The sequence below is a fragment of the Chinchilla lanigera genome, unplaced genomic scaffold, assembly GCF_000276665.1.
Source record: "Chinchilla lanigera isolate Chin_1 unplaced genomic scaffold, ChiLan1.0 scaffold00042, whole genome shotgun sequence".
NCBI classification, from domain to species: domain Eukaryota; kingdom Metazoa; phylum Chordata; class Mammalia; order Rodentia; family Chinchillidae; genus Chinchilla; species Chinchilla lanigera.
The window spans coordinates 9,086,231-9,110,290 of NW_004955443.1; the positions used below are offsets into that span (position 1 = coordinate 9,086,231).

The window sequence follows — 24,060 nt, forward strand, 5'->3', positions numbered from 1 at the left end:
AAAAGAATATGCTCAGACTTTCCCCTCTAAGTCTTGATTGCTTTCTACCAAGCAGCTCTCTGTCTTCTAAGGCTTTTTCACAGGCCCATACGCTTCGCTTGTTAAACTACTCAGAAATCATTTGATTCGTTTAAGTGCTGGCATGGAAATAGGAGAGGAATGAACTCTATACTCTCCCAAGTTTGTGTCATATTCTTATTTTATTTAAATCAACCAATACAGGTAGACTCAGCCATTGTTTTTTTCAAGTTACCTGCAACTCACCAAAAAGGCACAGAATGAGATTACAAACATTAAGGACTCATACAGAATCATCTGATACTCAATACCCAGGAATACTGTGGCTGAGGACAGAGTAATAAAGAAGAGAACGAAATACAAGAAAAACAACCCTACGTTTTTAGAAGGTTGGAGCTTAAAAAATTGCAGCCTGTATCTCAGAAGTTCTAGACATTGTGCTAATGACTATATAGGAATTACTTCAGAGCCAAGATCAGTTACAATCCAGCCTGATCCGCTTCAAACGCACCTTGCAGCTTCCGGTTTTCCCTCTCCATCCTAAGCAGGAGTATCTGCTGCAGAATCGCCTTTCTCCACAGCTCCCTCAGCTCCCGTGAGGTCCTTTTCTTTTCCTCCGGTACGGGGCCGAAGGAACCATCTTCACACACTGGCTCCAAAGGAGACCTCGGGGGAAGCTCTCCTATCTCTGAATAATCTGAAAAGGAAAAGTGGGTTCCAAAATGGTCATTTTTCAACACAATATTTTTACATATTCAAAAAGGGCTAACTCATCAAATTCTTCTCATTTAGATAAAACATAGTAACATCACTAAATTAAAAATTCATGTTTGAACATGTATTGGAACAACCTAGGTCTGAGCCATTAACATGAAGCAACGATACATCAAATAGCAGAAGTTGCAAGACTGAGGAAATGATTAAAGATGCTTACTTTTTAAAGTGTAGCAGTTCTACCTTCTATAAAAGTTACTTAATTATATTACTAACAATAGTAGCAAACAATCATTTCCAGCCCACTATGTAGCAATCGGGGCATGGTGGCATATGCACGGTCATGTTGTAAGGGCTATACGCATAATCATTTATTTAATCCTCACAACCACCCTACGACACAGGTACTATAACTATTTAGTTTTAAAGAAAAGCAAACAGGGAGGTTAAGTAACTTGCCCTGTGTCACACAGCTGGAGGAAGTAGAGCCATAGCACAGCAGTGTGGCTTCCATGAGCATCTTACTGTGTCACATGGCTAAGCACTCTGAAAGAGGATGAAAATGTATTTCATAGTAACTCATAACAGTGACCACTGGCAGACCCTCTAACAAGTGCTGGGCACTCGTAGAGGTACTCGGCACTGAATCCAGGGCTTTCACACTGAGCTACACCCCAGCCCCTCCTCTTTTGTTTTGGAGAAGGGTCTCAATAAGTCCCCAGGCTCTCAAGGACTCCTGTCTCAGCCTCACAAGGACTTGGGATTGTGTGTGTGCACCCCTATGCCCACCTATGTCAGGTATTTTACATAAACAGACTTACTTAACCCCAATGACAACCTCCAAACGGAGATGCCAGCCCAAACCCCGATGACAACCTCCAGAGATGTCAGCCCAACAAGTAAAATATGGCTCACAAAGGCCAACTGATTTCCCCACGCTCATACAGTGATTACACAGATGCACTGGAATTCTAACCCATGTCCACCTAGCTCAGAAGCCCATCTGTTCCCAAAGATACCACAACCCAAATGTTCCCTATGTCATCCATTTGTTAATTTCTGGGTGTTAAGTTTCAATCTCTTTGTACGTCTATACTCTGAACCTCTCTTCCCTGCAGCAACTATGTTCCAGCACACACTGCGGTCACAACTCACAAACACCTTCCAGACATGTACAGAGAATGTGCTGCCTGCTCACTCAGTCTCTAGCTATGAAAAGCAGCAGGGGTTCCTACACAACTGGACTGCATAGAAAATAATACATTCCTTTTGGGACTTCTGTGTAAAGTGAACCTCTAAAAATAAAACCACTGTTCCAACAGGTTCAGTGAAAACACCTGAGGCTCAAAACCACCCAAAATACAACCTACAATCTCTTCCAGCTGATAGGTCCAGCCAATTTCATGATACAGTTTAATTTCCAGAACAGTCTTCAGTATTAACCGCACACTATCTTTTCTGAAATTACATTGGTTTTCCTACTAGGAAATCTAAGAAGACAAATAAAAGCACAAAAAGTTCAATTTCTTAAAATGACTTATTGATCTTAACTTCCTTTAAAATTAGTGGATTAAAAATACGGTAGTATTAATTAAGAATGCTTTATGAGCTCTTTAAGCATTTAAATACAGAGCTCTAAATTACAGAGCTCCATAGATTCTTATTTCATTACCATCCCACTACACAAATGAATAAAATTCTACCTCCTTTGAGAGTAAGAAGTAACTAGACAGTCTACGCACTTTACTGGAAGAAGAGTGTTCATTCAATTTTCAACAAAAATGTAGGAATCAAAACCATCTACATAGGATTGCTGAAGTGCAAATGTGGCTCAAAGGTCCACAGGTAAAGCAGTGGTCCCCAGAGTGCACCTGTAAGAGGTCTTTGCATCACTGGACATTACATTCAAGAGAGACTGTCAGCCCTGGCTCTCCTCCTTCTCTGCTCTTCGGTATGACGTGTGACCAATCCCTCCAACATGTGCCCTACCCCTGCTTTCTTGTGCCTTTCCCAGAAGCCCAAACCAGTGGGAGTACCCAACCTTCCAAAACTGTAAGCATTTATCTTTATTAAGTTAGTCACCTCAGTCCCTGCTACACAAAGCTAATAAAATTCTCGTCTCAATTTTATAAGTATTATTAAAGGCTGCATGGCCTAGTGATTAACAGGGCAAGTTCTACAGCTGGACTACTTGTGCGTCAATCAAGGCTCCACTACTTATTGATTTTGTGACCTTTTGCAAGTTGCTTCATCTCTCTCAGCCTCAACTTCCCAGTGTGTTGAGTGGGAAAGATATTTAATCCCTCACAGGGGCATCAGATTCACTGAGTTAATATCCAAATATACAACACATAAAACAGAGTACAACACACAGCATAGCACAAAATAGGTGAGCTCTTATGGTCTGCTCTCATATCAACACATTCCACCAGCCTGGACCACCAGTGGTACACGCGTGACTGTCCCATCAGGCAGCTTGTACCACTGGCAGCAGAAGTGATACGGTCATGCATCGGACAGCCACGTGTGTACCTCAGTGGTTCAAGCCCCCGGCAGTGAGACATACAAATCAGTCCCAGCATGAACATGTGAAGGACACAGGAAAAGTACTGGAAAAGATGAATCAAAATCGTACCCCACTCAGTATAGGGCTTAACAAAGCTAGAATCCCGTTGTCATGTCCAGAAGGATTTCTCATCACTGAGCACAGTGCTGGGCCCCAGCAGGTGCTTAATAAATTCATTGCACAGTAGAAGAGGTAAGTAGGGCCTAGATTTGGACGTGTTGTTATTCATTTATTTCCTCTATTTTCTCACTGCAACATTCTTAAAATTAAAGAATAGTGCAAATCTATTCTGATTAAAATCAAAGATGAAAAAATGTTCTGTAAAACACAGAGAACAAATCAACTCATCCCCTAAAAAATGTATGAATATGGCATAGTTTAAATCTTTTTATGTATTTGATAAGAATAATATTATTTTAATGAATAAAATTCTACTTCCTTTGGGAGTCTAGAGGGTTTATGCACTTTACTGGACGAGGGATATTCATAGGAGGGTTAGGGTTAGGGAAGGAATTTTATTATTCTCATCAAACCTTAACCTGCAGCTTCAAGACTTCTACTTAAGTCCCTTCCTTTCTTCTTGCTTTCTTCTCTTACTACTTCTGCTGCACTGTGCAGTTATAATTAAAGTTCTGCTCTAGCTCATACTGGAAGTATTCACACTCTCGCTGGCAGACAAAGAATTGTTTCCAAAAAGTAACTTCTGAGATGTCCTGGGCAGGCAGGAAAGCAGAGAGAGGAGCGAGCAAGGCATCTGAATGTCCTTTCTCATGTGCCCCACACAGTCAGTAGGGCGCAGCTGACCTCCCTTCAACCCCACTGATAGAACAAGGACTCACCTCACCTAGTCTTCTCCCTCTAATCCGATCCTCCCTGTTTACCACAGCCTTTGTCCTCCTGAGTGCCTAAAGAATTGCTACTACAGTACTTTCAAGGGAGGGATAAAAATATGTCCTCTTTGCCCAAATTTATTTAATGTGGTAAAAATTACTGAGCCAGTTTTTAAAAAATATTATCTTTTGCTCTTGTTAAGAATAGCCTCGTTACAAAGTAGCTTAGTGATTTATAAATGGGGTAGTTAAAATATCTGTTTGTTCTAAATTTGGCCTGGCTAAATTTGTGCGAAAGAGCTGTTCTCTTAGCAATGCAAGATGATTTGAGATTGGGCCATGTCTTTGCAGTCAGTCTCCGTGTGTGTGTGTGTGTGTGCGCGCGCGCGCGCGCGCGTGCAGTCTTGTGGACGAGGCCTCCCAAACATGGCAGCTGAAGCATGGCAGGAAGAAAATAAAATGAGCAATTTTAAGTTCTCATGTTCTCCAGAGCCTTCGTGGGGGTCTGGCTCCTTTCCCTGCCGCGTGTTCTTGCTGACAGTGCTACCTAGAAGCCAGTGTGGAAAAGGACAGCCCAGTAAAGCAGAGGCTGAGCTTAGGGCTGCTCTGTCCCTGGGCCAGACTGTTGGTGCCTCCTTGTAAACACACAGGCTTCTTTGGGTTCCAGTCCCTTGGTGCAAAATGTAAGAAATGATATTCCCTCCCTCTATCCGACCGGAGGAGGCAGGCAGAGACCCGGAGTTTCACATATTTATAAAGTCTGCAAAGCCACAAAGCCAAGAGCCACAGCAACACACTAGGATTAGATTTTACTCTTCTGACATCTCTAATGACAGGATACAGAATACATACATTATGTAGATTTCAGAAACAATAAGTTCTAAAAATTTTAAAACCAGTCATAACTCAGGGGCCCTAAGAGACAATTGCCTCCATTTAAATCACTGCTGTAACCCTCCCAACAGAACTGTAAATATGAATTATGCTTGTGTGTTGGTATTTTAGATGCCAAATTGTTCTCCAACAACTCCGAGCTGCTGCATCCTCCTTTCCTGCTGCACGTAAATATGCAGGGAAGAGAACGACATCGCACGGCTCCTACAAGCAGAGTTAAGTGCTGTGACAGAAAAAGAGAAAAGGCCACAGGCACACGAGCTCCCACCAGTCTCATAACTGGCTCTCCACAGGGCAAGACCCAGGGATTCTTCCTGGTACTTTCACCAAACAGAGACATTTAATTTTGAGCTGCAGTTCTCCTTCTCCAGACATGACACTCAGCGCCCACGCTGTGTCTTGTTAGAAAGAACTCCAGGAGGAAAGTAAGACTGATCTTCATTCTCCAATTTTATGACTTTTGCTGTGTGCCAGCCCACAACTGAGCATTTTACAACACTCTCCACGTCGCCAGAAAATCCTGAACTCCCATGCCAAAAGAAAAGGAAGGTTCTGAAACCTCAGTTTTAGCAACATGAGCAGATTTTAGAAATGAGAGTGAAAACGGAACATGAAGTCTCTGGGGAAGACTTAACAACAGGGAGGAACATCTGCAGCATCTGTCGTTACCAACAGCTGAAGAAAATGTCTTTCAAAAACAAAGTAAAATAACCACGCAGACTTAATGCTGTCAGAACTGCCTGCGACACAGAACAACTTCACATCTACGAAAGCAGGCGGCAGAAGCCAAGAGGACAGAGACTGCTGTTCCCTGCCACGCCCGCACCCCATACACGAGCAGCAACCACGGAGGAAGAGTCTCATCTACCCAAACTGCTCAATGTTGTCAGGACCTCTTTGGGTGTTTTACAGAAAAATGTGAAGCTCTGTTTTCTCTAGTCTGGTTATAGGAAAACATATTCTTAAAAATTCACTTAGTTAAAAAAAGTATTTTTAAGTTCCTGTTACATGCCAAGAAACAATGCCAAACATTCAGGTATGAATAAGACACAGTTCCCCAAATGTCAACAGGGTGACTGAGAGAAGCACACTATTACCCGAGTAACAGATACACAGAGAAAATGTTCTAGAAGTCAGGAAAGAAGGATGGATTTCTGCTGCTTGTCAGGTCAAGAGCATGGAGCCTGGAGCCAGATGTATGGGATCAAACTCTGGCTCCCCAGGAATCTATACAGTCAACCCCAAACAGGTTACCTAATCACATTACACCTTCATTTCCTTCTATGCGAACTTTGCCTAATAGTGCTTACCTTGTAGAATTAATGTGAGCACTGGACAGGTAAACTGGAGGGGGTGCCCCGGCACCTAACATCAAAAAACTGTCAAGGGACGTGACGGAGAGTCACGGGCACAGACTCCTCCACAGAAGCGAAGACAAGTAGAAACTGGGAAGAGAGGCAGGAGCCCTGTAGATCTTTATTCCTTGTGCTCTCCCAAGCCAGCTGCCTGGCATACGTTTCAGGCCATCAAAGACAAGAGATGAAGAAGCCAAAGCCGAACCTGGCCCGTTTACGGCAGAGACAACAGCCCAAAGGAGAAGCGGTGAGGACTGCGCAGTGTTGGCGCTGAGTCTGGGGAAGGGGACCCGGAGTGACAGGTGGAGGGCAGGACTGAAGGAATGGGCAGGCAGCAGGCCCCACCATCGTGCAGGTGCTCCTGGCTTCCTCCCTCCAGGCCTGGCTCATCCACAGAGTTATTAGCAATGGGAGCTCTGTTTCCCCTGCCTTGGTCGGGAGGCCATGGCTATAGGAGCTTGGAAAGAACTAAGGAAAGCCATGGACAAAAAATGTGCAGATAAAACTGTCCTCAGAAATAAATGGCATTTGTTTTCCAATCTGCAAGGGAACTTTCTGAAGCTGAAATTCTGGTCTCTCATTTCTTGATTAAAGATAATAAAACAGAAGAGAAACAAATACGCAGGTTTAGAATGTAGACCGCCAACCTTTGTAATGGTTTGCTCTTTCCTAGCACCACTTACCTAACACTGACTCCCAGGGCAGTGAGTCATGCCTGAGGGGTGTGCAGGAGCTGGGCCCTGTCACCCCAGGAGCGTCCCGCGCCATCCCTGGGTCATTTTCTTTCCTTCTTCTGGCTCATGGTGGACGTGGTAAGCACTCACAGCAACACAGAGCTGAAAGGGATGCTAACGAGGACTGAGCTCAACTCTTTTCCCTTCCTGGTGTAGAAGCTGAGGCTCAAAGGGGCCCCATACCCAGTTTCTGAGTGCCTACTATGTGCCTGGCAGTGTGCTGCACCGGTACCACCAGTGTCATCCCCAAACCCTCCAGAAAAAAACTAGGTGCTGTCCACATCCCTGCATGGCAAAGCCCAGAACATGGAGTTAATCATAATCCCTTGGTGGAGCCAGGACTAAAACTCGGGTCCCAGGCCAGCTCATCCCAATGGCTGGAGCAGGGGAACGAATGCAGAGGCAGGAAGGAGAAGGTGCGCCATCATTCCAGTGCTGCTGCTCACTCGCGGGAAATACGCCTGCTCCTGCACTTTCTGACTGAGTTTCCATCCACAGATCACAGACATTAACAGCACCCACCCCGCAGCTTTGTTATGGAGACTGAATGGAAAATCTGTGAGAACACTTAAGACTGGATTGCGACTGCAGTAAGTGCTGAATTCTTATTAACATCATTATTTAATTTATCCCAAAAATAGAAGATCTGTTGACAAAACCATTCTGTTGCTTAGATTTCTCCACATTCAATCAGGTTGGGGATTTAAAACAAAACAAAACACTGGAATACTGAAGAATAGTGGGGAATACAAGCATTTGTTCTATAAAGAAAGTAACAGGTCCCAGGCGTTCCCCCTTACCAACAGAAGGCCCCCCACCACAGCCTGGGTATGTCTAGGACCCACGCTATGCGGGGCAGTAGTGGGGAGGGAGGGCCACTCCCATGAGGGCTAGGATGCCCACTGGGCGCGGTCTGACTGACTCCAGCCTTTTCCACCCAAGGCAGCGCTAAGGTCCTACGCGCCTGCTCCACTCACCCAAGCTCTGGCACCAACCTCAGCCAGGCCTCTCAGCCACTCTGAGAACAGATAATAAATCCAAGAGGATCCCAGAGAAGCAGGTCAAGGCAGCCCAGAACTTCCTGGGAAGACTGAGCAGAAGGGAGAGAAGTCAGAGGGACGGAGGAGTAGGGGCCAGTGAGAAACACACACTGAAGGGGACAGAGCTGAGCAAGGCCCTGTGGGGCACGAGATGCTGGGCCCAAGCCATGGGGTGCAGCTCTTTGGGGAGGCTTTAAATTATGTAAAACTACTGTGAAAATTTACATATATACATAAAAACATAGCATTTCATTTGCATCTACCTAGAGAGAGCAGTATTAGACATATATGCCACTTTATATATATATGAAACTCTGTAAGTTACGTATTATAAATAAGGAGTCAATCCCCTGGGGCCAACCATCCACTCATTTCATCCCAGGACCATGGTGCGATGAGACAAGCCCTGTCCCTAAGGCGCGGGCCCCCACTGCAGGGCAGTGTGAGGCACCGTAGGAGAATGGCCTACAAGGATGGCAAGGACAGAGGGCCACTGTGGGACACTTGCCTGAGAAGAGAGGCCCTTCTTGCCTGGGGATGGGGAGGGGCCGTGGAAAGGGCAGTCAGGAGCTTAGTGCTGAGCAGACAGGGAAGATCACTCCTTGAGACATGAGGGAGAATCAGAGCAGCAAAGAGACCCAGGAACTGCAAACAGAATCCAGTGCTCAGGGAAGAAGCAGGCAGGGTACACCGACGGTAAGGAACGAGTCAGGTCAGGCGATCAGGGGTTCTGCACTGAGTGGGACCACCATCCCGATACAGAAAAAGAGGTGGAAAACTGACCTGCTGCCAAGTCTGTACCAGACAGCCAGTGAGCAGGAAGCACATGCGGGGCTTGTCGGATTAGTGCCCACACGTGGCCCCTTTATCTCATCCCCATGTACTTATAATAACAATGCCCAACCATTCAACACGCCTCATTTATGTTGTTGATGTCCTGCAACTATGGCTGCTATCAAACCTACTCTGCATGGACCTAGCTGTGGCCACAGAAAACAAGATCCGGCTGACCACTCCCTTCAACAGTACATGGGCCGAGGTCCACGGAACCTGGGCTGCAAGGTTATTAAAGTGTACTCCTCATGCCAGCAGCAGCTGCAGCATCAGGATCCCTAGAACCTTGTTGGAAACGCAGCCAGCCAGCCAGTCCTACTGGCAACTCCAGGGTAGACCCACCAACCTGTGACTGCACAACTAGGAATTCTAACGCACACTTAAGTTCGGGAGCCCCTGGCTTTTGGCATTCAGCACCTTTTCAGCCACCTACTTTAGGTGATCAACTTACCTTGATGGGTGGTGTCACAATATGTGACACTGAGATACTAGGAAACCGGCATACCTTTTAAATAAATTATTTTGAATTAAACAATGATTCTACCCATTATGGATGACCAACAAATAAAGTTTAAAAATATAACTTACTTTTCCAACATGGGCCAAATCACATTACTTTGCCAAAGGCAACTTGAACTAAAATTAGAGCCACTTTCCTAAGAAATGCATTCAGAAAATGGCCCTCCCCTGCTGACCTAGACCGGCCACCCATACTGTTACAGCAATAATAAATTTCCTTTCAGAATACTTCCACATCCAAACATACACAAAGACCTGGGCCGATGAACCACCCCACCCAAACAGAAAAATATATACTCCCACAAGCCAAGATCACGCTTTCCCAGCCTATGCTACGCAGCTGTCAGTAGCAGGGCTGCTCATTGACCACAGGGCTTCCAGCTCCCCGCTGGTTCACATCTCCTGTCCAGCTCTGGTCCCTGCGAACCCTCCAGGGGTTTTCAAACTTTCTTTTGATGGTAGCTTTCCAATTTAGAATCTTGAACTTTGTGCCGTGATACAACCATTCTTCTCCCTCGGGTTTGTGGTGTCCCTCATGACCCCCGTGTTCTCTTTTATCTAGCATCAAACCCACTACAGTCCAATACCCAGTACAGTGCGCTGTGTACAACTGTGTGCACCTGGTACGTCTACACAGTCACTAACTCACAAGAAACCCATCTAGTGCTGGGGCAAGGCCTGTATCTTATGTTCAAATGTTGGACTTTCATAAAAAACTATCTTGGTGCTGGGGATGTAGCTGAGTGGCACAGCGTCTGCCTGGCAAGTGCAAGATGCCAAGTTTGATTCCCAGTACCAAAAAAAAAAAAAGAAAAAGAAAAAGAAAAACAAACAAAAAACTATCTTGGCATATCTTCACAATGATAAAAGACTGCGATATAAAAAAAACAACGTAAGAGCTAAAAGGAACAGCTACTGTGGCCATGGAGGTCTTCAAATGGGCTGGGCTGAGTGGCAGTCATGGGACAGGGACGGGAGAGGTAGTAACACGATGGTACCATGACAGCACAAAGAAGAGGTGACTGATTTTTCCATCTCTGGCCCAAGAGAAGGCTTTTAGGTATATTACTGGCTTTTTATTCCCTGAAAGCAATTTTAATTGTTTTCAGGGAAACTGTATATAAATACATTTCTTTTTACTACAAGAGTTCATGTTTTAAAAAAGAAGAGTTACCTACCACCCAAAGATGCTATTTTCCCTTTGGCTTTTGGATGTTTACATGAGGCTTCCATCCTATATGCAGGGTTTGGTCAGCACTGTGACGTGTGTGTCTCCTCGGTCCCTAAGTACCTTTTAAAGCATCACAACGGGACAGAATCTGCCACCTCTGAACATACTCAGGCAGGGGCCAGGCCAGAAGGCAGGGCTTGTGACCCCGACTCACGTACCGGGCTCTGGACAGAACATGCACACTTAAGACTCATGTCCAGAGGGGGCACTGGGGGTTCTCAACTGGAAATCACAGAAGAGAGCAGGGTCACATCACCCCCCGTGCCTGAAAGATGTTTGGTAGGAACTGCTGGGAAAGAAGACAAGGGAGTGGGAAGCAGATGTCACTGAAGAGCTCAGAGAGAAGGTAACGTGGAGAATGTAAGATCATTCCGGGGGAAGAGGCAGAGAAGGTCAGGGTGTGCACAGGCGATTGCCAAAAGCTGCGAGGAAACCCTGCCGGCTCGCTGCGTACACAGCCACGGTCCGCGGTGCAGAACGCTGTGCCTCAGCGGCTGACGAGGGGGTGAGGGCTAAAAGCGCTAGTGGAACCCTTTATCCTCCTGCCTGCCTGGCACGCATCTGTGACTGCAAACGCCAGCCCCACCCATCCACTGCACAATGCTCATCGGGATGTGATCTGAGGACAGAATCCAGGGAAGGAAACCCATGACCTCAGAGTTAGGAAATACTGTGCTCTGCAGGGGACAGGGGAAGGGGAAGTCCATAAGCTGAAACAAGAAGTTTAAAATAATGAACCCAATTCTTCCTCTGTCTCACACAATGTACACTGAGTTATGTGTGGAAATGTGACCTTTCCTCCTGGAAAGCCCCAGTCATGTTGTCTTCCTTATAAGGACCCACATCCTGGGCACAACAGCTTGGGAAGCAGCATTCGTTAAGGTACCAAGACCGTGAGGCAGCTGGGAAACCGGTGTGAGCTGTGTTCTCTCATATCTCCATGTTCTCACCTAGGAAGCAGAAACAGACTACCTGACCACGGAGACAGCTTCTGCTTCCTAAGTCAGTGCCTTGAAGCTCGGATGGCACACACCTGCAATCCCAGCACCCTGGGAGGCTGAGGCAGGAGGATCACAAGTTCAAGCCTAGCCTGGGCAACTTAGGGAAAACCTATCTCAAAATTAAAACAAAATAAAAGGAGCTGGGGGCAGCTCAGTGCAAAGGGCCTAAATTCAACCTCTAGAACTGCCAAAATAAATAACAAAGTCAGTACATTAATATTCACTTAAAATCCTGAAAGAGCCAATTGTAGGAGCATATTCCTATACATCCAGCTACTCGGGAGGCTCAGGCAGGAGAATTGAGCCCAGGAGGTTGAAGAGGCCAGGCTGTACAAGAGTGAGACTTGTTTCCAAAAATAAATGAATTCATTAATTAATTTGATAGACTTCAAATGCTTAAATGTAATGTTTCATGAGTTAAAGATAAGCTAAACTGTTTCCAAAAAATAATTACAAAGATAATTGATAGATTTTCCATGTTTAAGTGCAATCTGTTTCAAGAGTTAAACAAACTGAGTTCAAATGTTTTGAAAACTTTTTTTTGTGATCAACAAATTTCTTGAACATTACCACAGTTTACTTGGCGCAAAAATCGCATTACAGAGGCAATGTATCCTTTCCAATGTCTCCACGGACCATAACTGAATACGGCCATCCTCCTACACCAAGCTTGCGTCCCAGGCTGTCCAGAACTGAGAGCTACGACATGAGGCAAAGACGGGAGCCCAGGCCGAAGCAACCAAATGCTTTGACTGAACAAAGTCGCTGGGTAAAGACGTGCGCATGGGCCCCTCCAGAGCGGCAATGCTTTCCATAACATGCAGTCCCAACAGGGGAAAACCGAGAGCTGCACACTGACCTGAAAAGCCGTGTCTAAGTTGTACAGAGCTCCAGGGAAACCAACCCTAACCAGCGGGTCACCATGTCCCCACACAGCTGGGTTCCTCTCCACACACTTGTCAGCCTCAAGGACCCCCAGGAAGGTTCTTCTTGGCAACAGGACTGTCCTGTAAATGCCACAGTCTCCAAAAAATCCTAAAAGTCCAGTGATGGACTAAATGTGAAAGAGGCAAGGGTGGAATTAAAGAATGACCTTTGTGGAGGAAGCAGCTTTTTTCATCCCTTTAAAATCCTACATGTAACGTACGCAGCATGCGTTATGTAACAACAGCCTCCAATGACTGGCCCCAGGCCCCGCCTCCACGAGGTGGGCACTGTCACCGTGCTGTCACCGCTGCAGACACTGTGGCCCAGGGAGGGCAAGCAGCTGCTCTTAGCCTCACCGTGCGCTCCTAAACGGAGGAGCCAGGATGTAAGTCCTGAGATCTAATTTAAAATCATATTCAACTCAATAACAAAAACACAAACAGCTCTATTTAAAAATATGCTGGATGATCAGAGGAGAAAGCCCCATTCTGAGACATCCAGACCTTGGTCGTTATGCCACAAAAGTAACCACTGGGATAGGTCTTCTTTTTCCACACCACGGATGACCTGAGATTGCCCGTCAGAAACAACAAAGCATTGTATAATCGGGAACTTTAAAATGACTTCAATCAGAGTTTAAACTTTAACAAACCATTTTAATTTAGAAATAGAACATACTGATTTAGACTAATCTATCTAACACAATTTCAAAAAGAACAACAACAACAAAAAAGGTTTTAGATAGAGTGATCTGAGAAGATGGAACATAGTATTTTAAACTATCAGATATAAATAAAAAGCTGGGCATGGTGGTGCACACCTGTAATCCCAGCATTTGGGAGGCTGAGGCAGGAGGATCATTGGGAGTTTGAGACCATCCTGGGTTACAAAGTGAGCTCAACGCCAGCCTGAACTGCATAGTGAGACCCTGTCTCAAAAAGAAAAAAAAAAAAAAGCTATAAATAAAAGAATATAGAAGCTACAGGATTTAAAAAAATCAATTCCTGATTATCGGAAAATATAAACAAACTGAAATTTTATTTCTGCTAAATCTATAGGAATTTGGAATCTCAATGAGCATTATGCAATGAAGTGCTTTGGGACCATCATGGACCTTTCCCCAGTGCCATCCGGAAGGAGGGGACAGTAAGTGGCCATGGGGAAGGAGCTCTGCTCCCTCAGAAAACCTCATGGCGGAGCACCAGGAACATAAAAATCCCTCCCAAAGAACACTGCACAGATCTAACTTTTGGGCTTGATTTCTGCAAAGTAAGGCTGCCACTTTCTCAGCTCAAATTACGGGTCATAGTATATTTAATAATTACATAGAACTAAGGGCGTCGGGGGAATTCCCCAATCATCACCTGTAGTTCAAGCCCATGGGAGAAATGATTCCATCTGCAGTATCTGAGTGCTCATTAGCATCATGACTGGTGACAGAAATATGCTTCCCCTTATCCTTCTGTAGAAGCTGAGGTCTTCTATAGGAAGATCGAATGTATTCCAAATGCTCTCTTAATGACAAATTAATTTTTTCCTACTATCAAAATGTTACTACTTTATACATTTTTAAAAAAGAAATACAGAAACCCAGCACTCTGTGAGACTGAGGCAGGAGGATAATAAGAACAAACTCAGCCTGGGAAACTTAGTGATACCCTCCCTGGCTCAAAATGTTACAAGGGCAGCAGGTGTAGTTCAGTGCAAAGGCCCTGGGTTCAAACCCCAGCAGCGCCAACAAAAAAAGCAAACATGGGAAAATGTTACCCATCACATCTCACACTTTCTACAGAATATCAGTCTGGTTTTCCTTTGTATTTGTTCCCCATGGGTACGTTATTTTTTACATATAACCTGAGTGGTTACAATACATATTTTTTATAGTTAAAATCCCTATGTTTGGTGAAAATTCTAAAATCACATACACAGCAGAAATCAAGCATCACCTAGGAACCAAACCTTGTGGCAGGTCCTCAGCCTGACCAGACAGCGCAGTTGTGCTCACTGACCCCCACTGTGGCTGGGCAGGACAGAAGCAGGCACCGTGAGGCCTCCCCAGTCTCTCCTCCTCAAGGAGCACCTTGGCCCCTGCTAGCTGCGGAGCCACCCAACAACTATTTTGCCCTAAGAATCCCAAATTCTTGCTACCAGATAAATATATCAATTAAAGTTTGTCTAGTGCTGGGAATGCAGCTTAGTGACCTAGCACTTGCCTAGCATAAGCAAAACCTGGGGTTCAATAACCAACTGTTCAACAACCAGTACACTCGGTTCCTACCAGAGGATTCCTGACACGTCAGCCTGCCTCTGAGTCCTTGCAGTAGTGGGGAATCTATACTTCCCCCACATAATTTCATCTGCCTTCACTGTCCTGTTTCTGACTTTGGTTGGCAAATGACACAATTCCTTATGTCGGTGATGGCGGCGTGAGTCTATGCCTCTCCCTTGCTCTTGCCCATCCACCCTCCCACAGCCAGATGGCAGCAGGCGGGGTCCTATTGCCACAGCAGGGCCACGCCTCTCCCGCCCTCCCTGGAGGAGCAGCCACGGCTGCGCACACACACAGAATGGTAGCCAGGTGCCTCTGGAACTTGGAGGGCACACGGATGTGGGGGTGGGATGCCGTCACAGCGACAGGCAAGCTGGTGTGTAGAATAAGGAAGAGAGGCATCTTGGTTCCCGACAACTTCCTAGTTCCCAGTGCTTGTCCTTATCTTGATTTCTAGCCTCCTTCTTAGTAAAGCAGCTTGAGCGTCCTTTCCTGATTCTCACAACTGAACCGCCACTGGCGAGGACGGGCTCACACTCAGGTTTGCTGCGTGTACCCCAAGCACTGCCCACATGCAGCGGGCGCTTGGGGACAGCTGGAAAGCAGAACCGCTTCCTCTCTCACACAGCAGGGAACTGGTCCAACGGGCACGGACAGAGCAGGCTCAGAGAAACAAACAGGCTGGTGACACGCAATCAGGCAGAGTTTTGTGGAAAGAGACGTGAACGCAGAGGTGACACAGCCAAGATTCCTGGCTGCCTGCGGTGAGTTTCTTCCTCTGTGAAACAAGGAATGGCAGCAGGGGACTTTCGAAGTCCCCACTGCTTTTAGGATTCCTTGAAAGCAGTGCGCGCCATACCGCTGCCGTACTCAGCAGTGCTGTTTTAGGAGCAGTGCGGGCTGCAGAACAGCTTGACTCTGCCTGAAGCTCACCGCTGCAGCTGGGAGACAGCGTCACTGAGGAGAGAGCAGGACTCGGCGCCACCCTGCGGCCGCACTTGAGTTGGGGGGTGGGGGTTTCCCATAGAGCTCATCACCTCAGGCACTGCGTCCAAGAGAGCTTTCAGGGAATGTTCTAGACCTGTGCTTTCCAACATGGCAGCCCCTGACCAATGTGGCTCTTGAGCACCTGAGGAGCTAAGTTTTTACTGTACTGAAGTACAATTAGCTTACATTTCAGTCTCAGGAGTTATATGTGTCACAGTACAAATGTGAAGCTGTTAGAAATCACCCCAAGACAAAGTATGAAGCTCTGCAATGGGGACAAACACAAGCCCTGAAGGAAATCTGGAATGGAGACTGATGGCGCCCATCAGGAAGGGGAAAAATGGTGGCACTCAGTGGCCTCAAAGAACACAGAAAAGTGTGTCAGCATTTGGGGTGTGTAGGGGCATCACAGCATAGTGGGTTGAGTGTTGAGGGGAGAAAGGAGCCGGCGGTGCTTTCTGGGCAACAGAAACGATCTGTGCAAAATCACGGCTGCCTGAAGAACCCGCACAGCAGGGAGCAGCAGGACATTCCTTGCAGGCAGCACTACAGCCCTCGGGGACCTCCCTTCCCTTCTCCCCAGTTACTGGACACGGCAGCAATGTGCTCAGCCAAAAACCAACGCCTCCTCATCTCCCTATGGTTACAAGTGGCCAAGGGACACGGTTTCAGATAATGAGACAGAAAGGACGTCCACTAGGCCTTTTGGCAAGTTTTGTTCTGTGGTGTGCAGGGGTCACCTTCTCCGCCTTGAGGCTTCCTTACGCATTCTGCTGGGAAACAGAGGGGAAGCTGATGGTGGAGGCAGCCAGGAGAAGACAAAGGAACAGACTTACTGGTACCATCACGGAGCCACAGAACCAGCTTTGCTCTATCGTTGTTGACTTCTTGCTATGGGAGAAAAATTAATCCCTCTACAGTTAAGACCATGTACAGTTAGTTAGACGCAGGCTCTAAATGATAGCAATTTTGGTACTTGGAAACGAGATGCTGAAAAATGTGGAAATGGTAGTGCAAAGAAAACTAAGCGACGGGAGGTGAAGAAGCCACTCATGGGTGACTGGAAATGGGCTGTTGCATGCTGGGAGAACATCGGATCTATCTGCACATACAGCCTGCTACATGCTCAGACAGACACCGCGCGTGCCTACGGCTGCAGCATCAGGGATACTGGAAGAACACTTTCTGAATGTGATGCGTATTAGTTTTCTGGGGAAAAAAATGGCTTCAACATTTTCTGCAAGCAGAGGAAGGGAGAAACCCCCTCTCGTGACTTCTAATCTGAGCCGCACGATGTGAATCCTTTGCAGAGTGGAAGAAGCCAACTGCTTCTTCGACTGAGCTAAGACTGGACACAACATCTCATCACCAGAACTATGCTAATCCGAGAGTCCTCAAATGAAAGCACTGGGCCAGGAAATAAACTACACTTCTTCAAGTTTCTGTGGAAAACCCACTATTGTCGCAAGTATAAATTCATACTTTGGTACTACAAATCATTTTCAGAATTACGCAAGACCATAATTACAGTGTTCCTGCTTTGGTAGATGATGTTTAAAATCTTGCAAGGACTCACGTTGCAAATATTTTCATTTATAGAAAAGTGATAAAACAAATTTACTTGGGAAAAAACCACTTAGAAAGCAGTTTAATGCATCCCTTGGCTTTATCTCAGAATTTTTTATAAAGAGCTCCCTGAATGTGCCCACAGCTATAAGCCTGGCATTACCAGCTCATGCAGAAGGCTGTGCACAGCCTGGCCATCTCCAGGAGATAATGTTCTTTCATTCAAATAAATGTAAATAACAGCGACCATTCAACTAGGCAGGCTCTAACTCTGCTACAGTTTTCGGGTTGCCAGGAATGCCCAAAACGTGTGCTTTATGAGCAAGAGCTAGCATTTCATTCTAGAATATTTCCAACATGAGACATGCTCTCTCATTCCAACAGCCTGTCGCTGCACAAGCACTAATTTAAGTGAGATCAGTCGAAACTCTTTCGACAATTTATTCCTGAAATGGTGAGTAGTTAATTTCTGCGATTAAGAGTCTGGATTTAGAGTTAAGCCGACTTAATTTAAACCTTAGCCAGTGAACTAAGAGCCATCGGAGCCACTGGCGTATTACACAGTCTTCCTAGCCTCATTTTTCAAAACCTGGACAGTCATACCTACATGTGGGAATCTAGTTTAACTGTGTAAAAGCACAGACACGAAATGTCCTAGGACACGCCAAGGACATTTACAATGGCTGATTAATATTTGATTATTTTTACTGCAAAGAAAGTAAGATTGGTTGGCTGTCTCACAATCTGCCATAGGAGGCATTTCTGTGTTTCAAACTTATTTTACTGACAACCATGCAGCTCTTTTTGGCCAGAGTTTATTTAGTTCAGAATATGATATATTCTTGCTTATCAGCTGCTGGGGCCTAAGGGCTCCACCCAGGAGGATCCAATCTCCAGAATCAGAATGGATTTCCCACATTCCAGGGTCCTCTAGAATATACTTGGTTTGAGAACAGCTGAAAGTATTGTAGCTCCGTACAAATGCCACCAGCCTGCAAGACCTCTGGCTGCCTCCCAGGGGCCAGGGCGAGTCCTGAGGGAGGCTCCCCGGGGACCTGGCTTCCCTCAGCCTTCACACTCGATAATGAGAGCAGCAAGAGGGCCTGAGGGTCCTCCCTATCAGCCAGGAGAGTGGCAAGCTGCAAGCCAGCTCACACTTAAAGTGTCTTCCACCCCCAGTGATTAAATCTAGGATCTGCCACATCCTAGATAAGCACTGTGTAACTGAGCTACTGCACCAGCCCTAAAACCCTCTCTTCACATACATCCACAAAAACCTTTCACACCAATGTACACAGCACCATGATTCTTAACAAACGAAGGGCAGAAAGAATCCACATGTCCCTCAACTGGATAAGCAAGATGTGATTAAACCTATGCAATGGAAGATTAGTCTCCACAAAAAAAAGAATGAAGTGCTGAAACATATTACAGCATGATGAACTCTGAGAACATGTGAGGTGGAAAAAGCCAAGCACGAAGGGTCACATATTTATGACTGCACTGATAAGAAATGCCCAGGACAGGCAAATCTGCAGAGACGAAGGAGCTTAGTGATTGCTGGTGTGTATGTATGTGTCAAGATTATAGGATTCTTTCTAGAGGAACAAAAATGTTTTTAAATTATATTGTGGGGATGGTTGCACAATCTTGCAGCTACACTTCACAACCTAAATTGGGAACTTTAAAATATGTACAGCATATGAATTATACCTCGATAAAGCTGTTTTCTAACAAACTAAAGCCTTTCCTGCCTGGAATCTGTCCTCGGGACTAACCTACCCCGACCCCGCTGCAGGGCTGTCCCCAGTACCTAAGTGGGCTGTGGGTACACAGCACACAGCAGTGAGGGGGCCAGGAGCAGGAGCTCCTCAGGCGCCCCAGGCGCGAGGCATCGTGAGGTGCTCGCTTTCGGGGAGCTGTCGGCACCGGGTCAGCACCTGCAGAGTTTGGGCCTCCTTCCATTTTACACCGGGGAACGTGCTGGCCTCATCCTCATCACAGCCTGACTTTGAGGCAGTGCTGTGTTAGGACAGGCCCATAAACTTTACCCCGTTATGGGTTAGCGGTAAAACGGCTGGTAAAGCCTCAAGTGTTGGAAGATGACTGGATCGGGGGCAGGGGGCACCAGAGCAAACATGTGGTTAAGAGTGGAGGCTGGTGGGAAGAGCTGGGTCACCAGGAGCGTGACCTCTAAGGGCGCGTCTCCCTCTGCAGCCCCTCCCTCCTTTCCCTCTTCCTGGCCACCTTCACACAGCAGCTCTGCTCTTCCCAGGCCCCTCCACCGCGCCTTCCTGCAGCGGAGCCAGCCGGCTATGGACGGCAACTTCTACAAACTCTGAGTCAAAATCATCCTCTCCTTTAAATTGTGGCTGCTGGATATTTGTCCCAGGAACAAGACAGTGACTAGACACTCTCCAAAGTACTTTCAAACGACTTGCCGTTCCCTTGCTTTAAATGTTTCCATGGTTCCCCGGTGCCCACAGGTTCAAGTTCACAGGGGACAAATCAAGATCTTCCACTTCAAACTTCGCCTGTGAGCACACGGGCCCACACTGTGGGGCTCCGCGGGCCTGAGGAGGAACTCCCTGCCAGCCAGGCGTGTGAGCATCACCAGGCCCGCGGACACCACGTGGGGAGGGCAGGGTTCAAATCCGGGCCACCCATAGCCAGAACCTCCAGTGCTCATGGCCTCGGCCCCTGCAGCTTCCCTGTGAGCAGCAGCGGTCAGGACGCTGTCTTGCAGGCCAGCCCTTGCAGAGAGCGCAAGGAATGGCTGTTTAAAGCCCACGAGTCCACTAGAAACCTCAGCTGACGCCAACCATGTTGACAGAATAGCAAGCTGAGGTAAAATCCTGCCATTCTCTGTGGCTTGCCTGATTCTCGTGACACACCAAGAAGCCACTGCAAGGCGAAAAAACATCTACAAACTATACCTACAGAAGCCCATAAACAATCACATCCTGGCTTATAGAGTGTTACCTCGAACCGGGTCCTTATTCACCACAGAAAAGCAAAGCTAGAAAGTGCATGAAGGGCAGCCTTAAAAAGTGAGGTCTCTCTGGCAACTGGGGACTATTTCTTTCCTCTTTGTTTTGACCACACCACAAAACCCTGAGAAAAAGAAACATCAGTTTCTGGGCTTAGCTCTCTATTCACATAAGCTGTGAATGGGCAAAAAATATAAATACCATAACAAGGTCAAAAACAAAAACATTTTTAAAAAGCAAGCAAGCACACTTGGGATTGGAAAGAAAGCAGCGCTATGCGACAAGAGCGCAACACTGCCACCAAGTGGTACCAGTGCCTCATAGCACCCTCTGAATCTATGAGATTCACCAGCAGCACCATCAGAATCCTAGGGGGAATTTTAAAAGGGGCAAAAAAGGAAAGAATTCGTGCCCGGGCCCCATCCTCACTCCAAGGACTTAGTTAGACAGAGGGCCAGGTCTAGCTTGGATATTTAAAAAAATCTCTCCAGGTGATCATGGGGCCCAGTGAAAGCTGACAACACCCATTGAAACAAAACGGTGAGACCCAGGTGTCACAACGGCTCTTACAGTTTCCAAGAAACTTGGACTTGTCATTATTCCTTCTGACTTCACTGAAATTTCCTAAAGCATACAAACTCCGGAAAACCTGTAACACAAATAAATCACAGCCATAAAGTGCTTTCTACACTTTCCACAATAACATTAAAAAAAAAAAAAAATCATACCAACTCAGATTATACACTTCAGTTTTGCTGTTATTGTTTATGCCTGGCTACTATCTGACCTGCTCACTTACTGTTTCTATAAAGGGGACACTCTGACACAGCTCTGCTTACAACACAAAACCCTTCGGCCTTGCTGGACCATTTGCTTATTATACAATGGGTTTCAGACCAAAAATCATTCTTATCTACATGAGAATAGGTTTTCTTTCATTTTTTTCTAAGACATGTAAAGTCTAAAAGCTATGCTGTTGATGAACTCCCTAAATGAACAGTGTTAGACTAAGACTAAAACTGTTCCCTGGCACACAGAGGTAAATAAAGAATTTCCCACTCTTCAAGTTCAGAGCAGCCTGAAGAATTATTTCCTTACAATGAAGAATTGTCTTTTGTACAAAGCACCAGGAAAAGAAACTGGAGTGTCTGTCCTAGCAAACATCTAGTCAGAAGCTGGTTTTCAGCACTGTTGTCAGGCCTCACAATTTAGCGTCCACAGCTAAGACAGCAAACCCTGCACGAGTTCGGTGTCCTCAGTGCTGCCCATGAGACAGTTTCCCTGGAAAATAAACTGGCAGCAGAGAAGCAAAGCAGTGCAGGTCTGGTTCCATGCGCCGCATCACCATGCTTTTTCTTTATATCGCGTGTTCTTATCCCTGTGTTTTCCCCACCACACTGACTCCGCTTTTCCAGGTGCACAACTGTTCTGGAAAGAGGTCACTGCTGGCAAGGTGTAGCTCAGGAGAGCACTTGTTCAGCACATGCATTCCCTGAGTTCTATGCCAAAGACCACAAGGAAAATAAAAAAGGTCACTGATGACACAGACGTGAAGCCTGAGATCCTCGGAGATCAGCTGAGTTCACCTCTGAGGACCCAGCGCAGCCTAACACAGAGGCTTAGATAAGGACTGGAATGTGGGTGGGGTCTACCGTGCCTCCCAGCCCTTGCTACACCAACTGGACCAGCAGCATCTCACTGTGTGGGCCCTGTCAGAAACGGAGGTGCTCAGGAGCTCTCTGCTCTGCTGCATCAGAATCTGCCTTTTAAGAGGATCCCCATGCACCCCACTGCCATGAAACACTGCTCTGACCGAGCATTTAGACAAAGCCACCTAAACGACAACTGTGGTGACATCTTCACCCAAGGACAGAGCACCCCATGTGCTGACCTTCAGCAAAGGCCTCAGGCGGGTTCGACAGCGAGGCTCTGAAAATGAGTGGGGTGCTTCAGAGCTCCAAGAGCCACTGTCCTGCAAACAGTGCACCAAGGGCGCCTGCCTGGAGCTGTACCCCACAACACAGCCTTAAGCACCCCAGCCTTTACTGGCTTTGCTGGGGTTTCCTAGCACTCTCCTGAGAGCAGCCCCTGTGGATGAACAGTTTACCAAGTATAGTTCTTCTAAATGCTCCGTGTCACAGAAGACTTTCACCAAAAACCCACGGTATACGGAAGACAACACGCTTTGCTGTGACTTGCAGGGCAATAGCCGTACGTAACCATCACAAAGCCTGCTGCTTTACACGCAAACTTCTGTGCAGCTTTCAGCAGCCTATTTCATGATCTACGCTTGCTTTGTGACGAAAACATTTGCCTTGCCATGTCTTCAATTAAAAATTGCTGGTGTCCTATTTATTAGGAGGCCCCACCCTTGGGTATCAGCCCATCACCTGTTAGAACAAGGCAGCACGGCAGGTGGGTGGCAGGGGAGCCAGGGAAGCCTCCTCTGTGTGTACAGCCTCTCCCATCCCTGGCATCACCACCCGAGCTCCACCTCCGGTCAGATGAGCGGCAGCGTTAGGTTCTCCTAAGAGCGAACCCTACCGTGAACTATGCACGTGAGGGATCTAGGTTGCGTGCTCTGATGAGAATCTAATCCAGGAACCATCGCCCCCTACCTGCCATGGTCTTCCACAAAACCATGCCCTGGTGCCCAAAAGGGTGGGGACCACTGCTGTTTACCCTTCAATTTCCCTTCCACACAGCACTTGCTGTACCCCCAACCTACAGCTTGAGAAGCAGAGACTCACCCTGCCAGGCTCAGATTACAAACAGCCCTCTCAGACTTAGCTGACGAAGCTGGAATTCTTACAAGAATGCCTACAAAAGACCAACTGGTCAACCCTGAAGTAAAAAGGAAATGGAGCCGAGGGTGTAAGCACTTGCTCAGCATGTGTGAGGCTCCTGGCTCAATCCCTAGCATTGTAAAATATACACACACATACAGACAGACAGACAGACAAACAGATAAAATAATGGAGGGGGCAGTTTGCCCTGCTAGACACAGAAATATAAATGTTTAAATATGAATTAACTTCATGCCTCCTCCAGATAGGTTTCCAAAACATAAAAATCAGATTATTCTTACAACTTAACTATCTCACAAGGAGCTTGTGCAAAGAAAGTCACACATCCCTGAGGAAAGGATAGGCTAGTTAAGTTGGAAACAGTATTTGCCCAGTCTCATTCTCCACTTCTGCCTGCACAGACTTTGAGTTTGCAGTTTCTTCTCTTTTTTATAATTTAGTTGGAGCCATGCTCCTAATCACTAGCACTTTCTCTCCAGGTTTTACTTCATCCACAAAAATGAGAACCCTAAGTCACAGAATGTCTTATTTCTCCTTCAGTAGCACCATTATTACTAAGTAAACATTGCAGTTTTTAATGGTGGCTTGCTTTACAAGTATTTTCCAAGTGAGATGAGATGGATGGGACAGTACCAATGTTTCATCTTATTTTTTTTCACCTTCAAAAAAAAAAAAAAGTAAGATCTCCTGTTTGTTTAACTGAAATTGGCACTATCTGAATACTAATGCAAAGCAGTTGCCCTGAACATCTGGACTGGTTTCCTAAGATACTGAGGCA

At 46.4% G+C, this 24,060-nt stretch overlaps 1 protein-coding gene across 1 annotated transcript in view; it reads right to left on the bottom strand.

Annotated features, from left to right (window-relative positions):
• The window catches only part of Tbc1d1 (TBC1 (tre-2/USP6, BUB2, cdc16) domain family, member 1), a gene marked incomplete in the record, with an annotated part of 225,306 nt that overhangs the window by 40,919 nt on the left and 160,327 nt on the right, over positions 1-24,060 (bottom strand). The window contains 1 exon segment of the mRNA XM_013518063.1: positions 530-715. Coding sequence (XP_013373517.1) covers positions 530-715 — 186 coding nt within the window.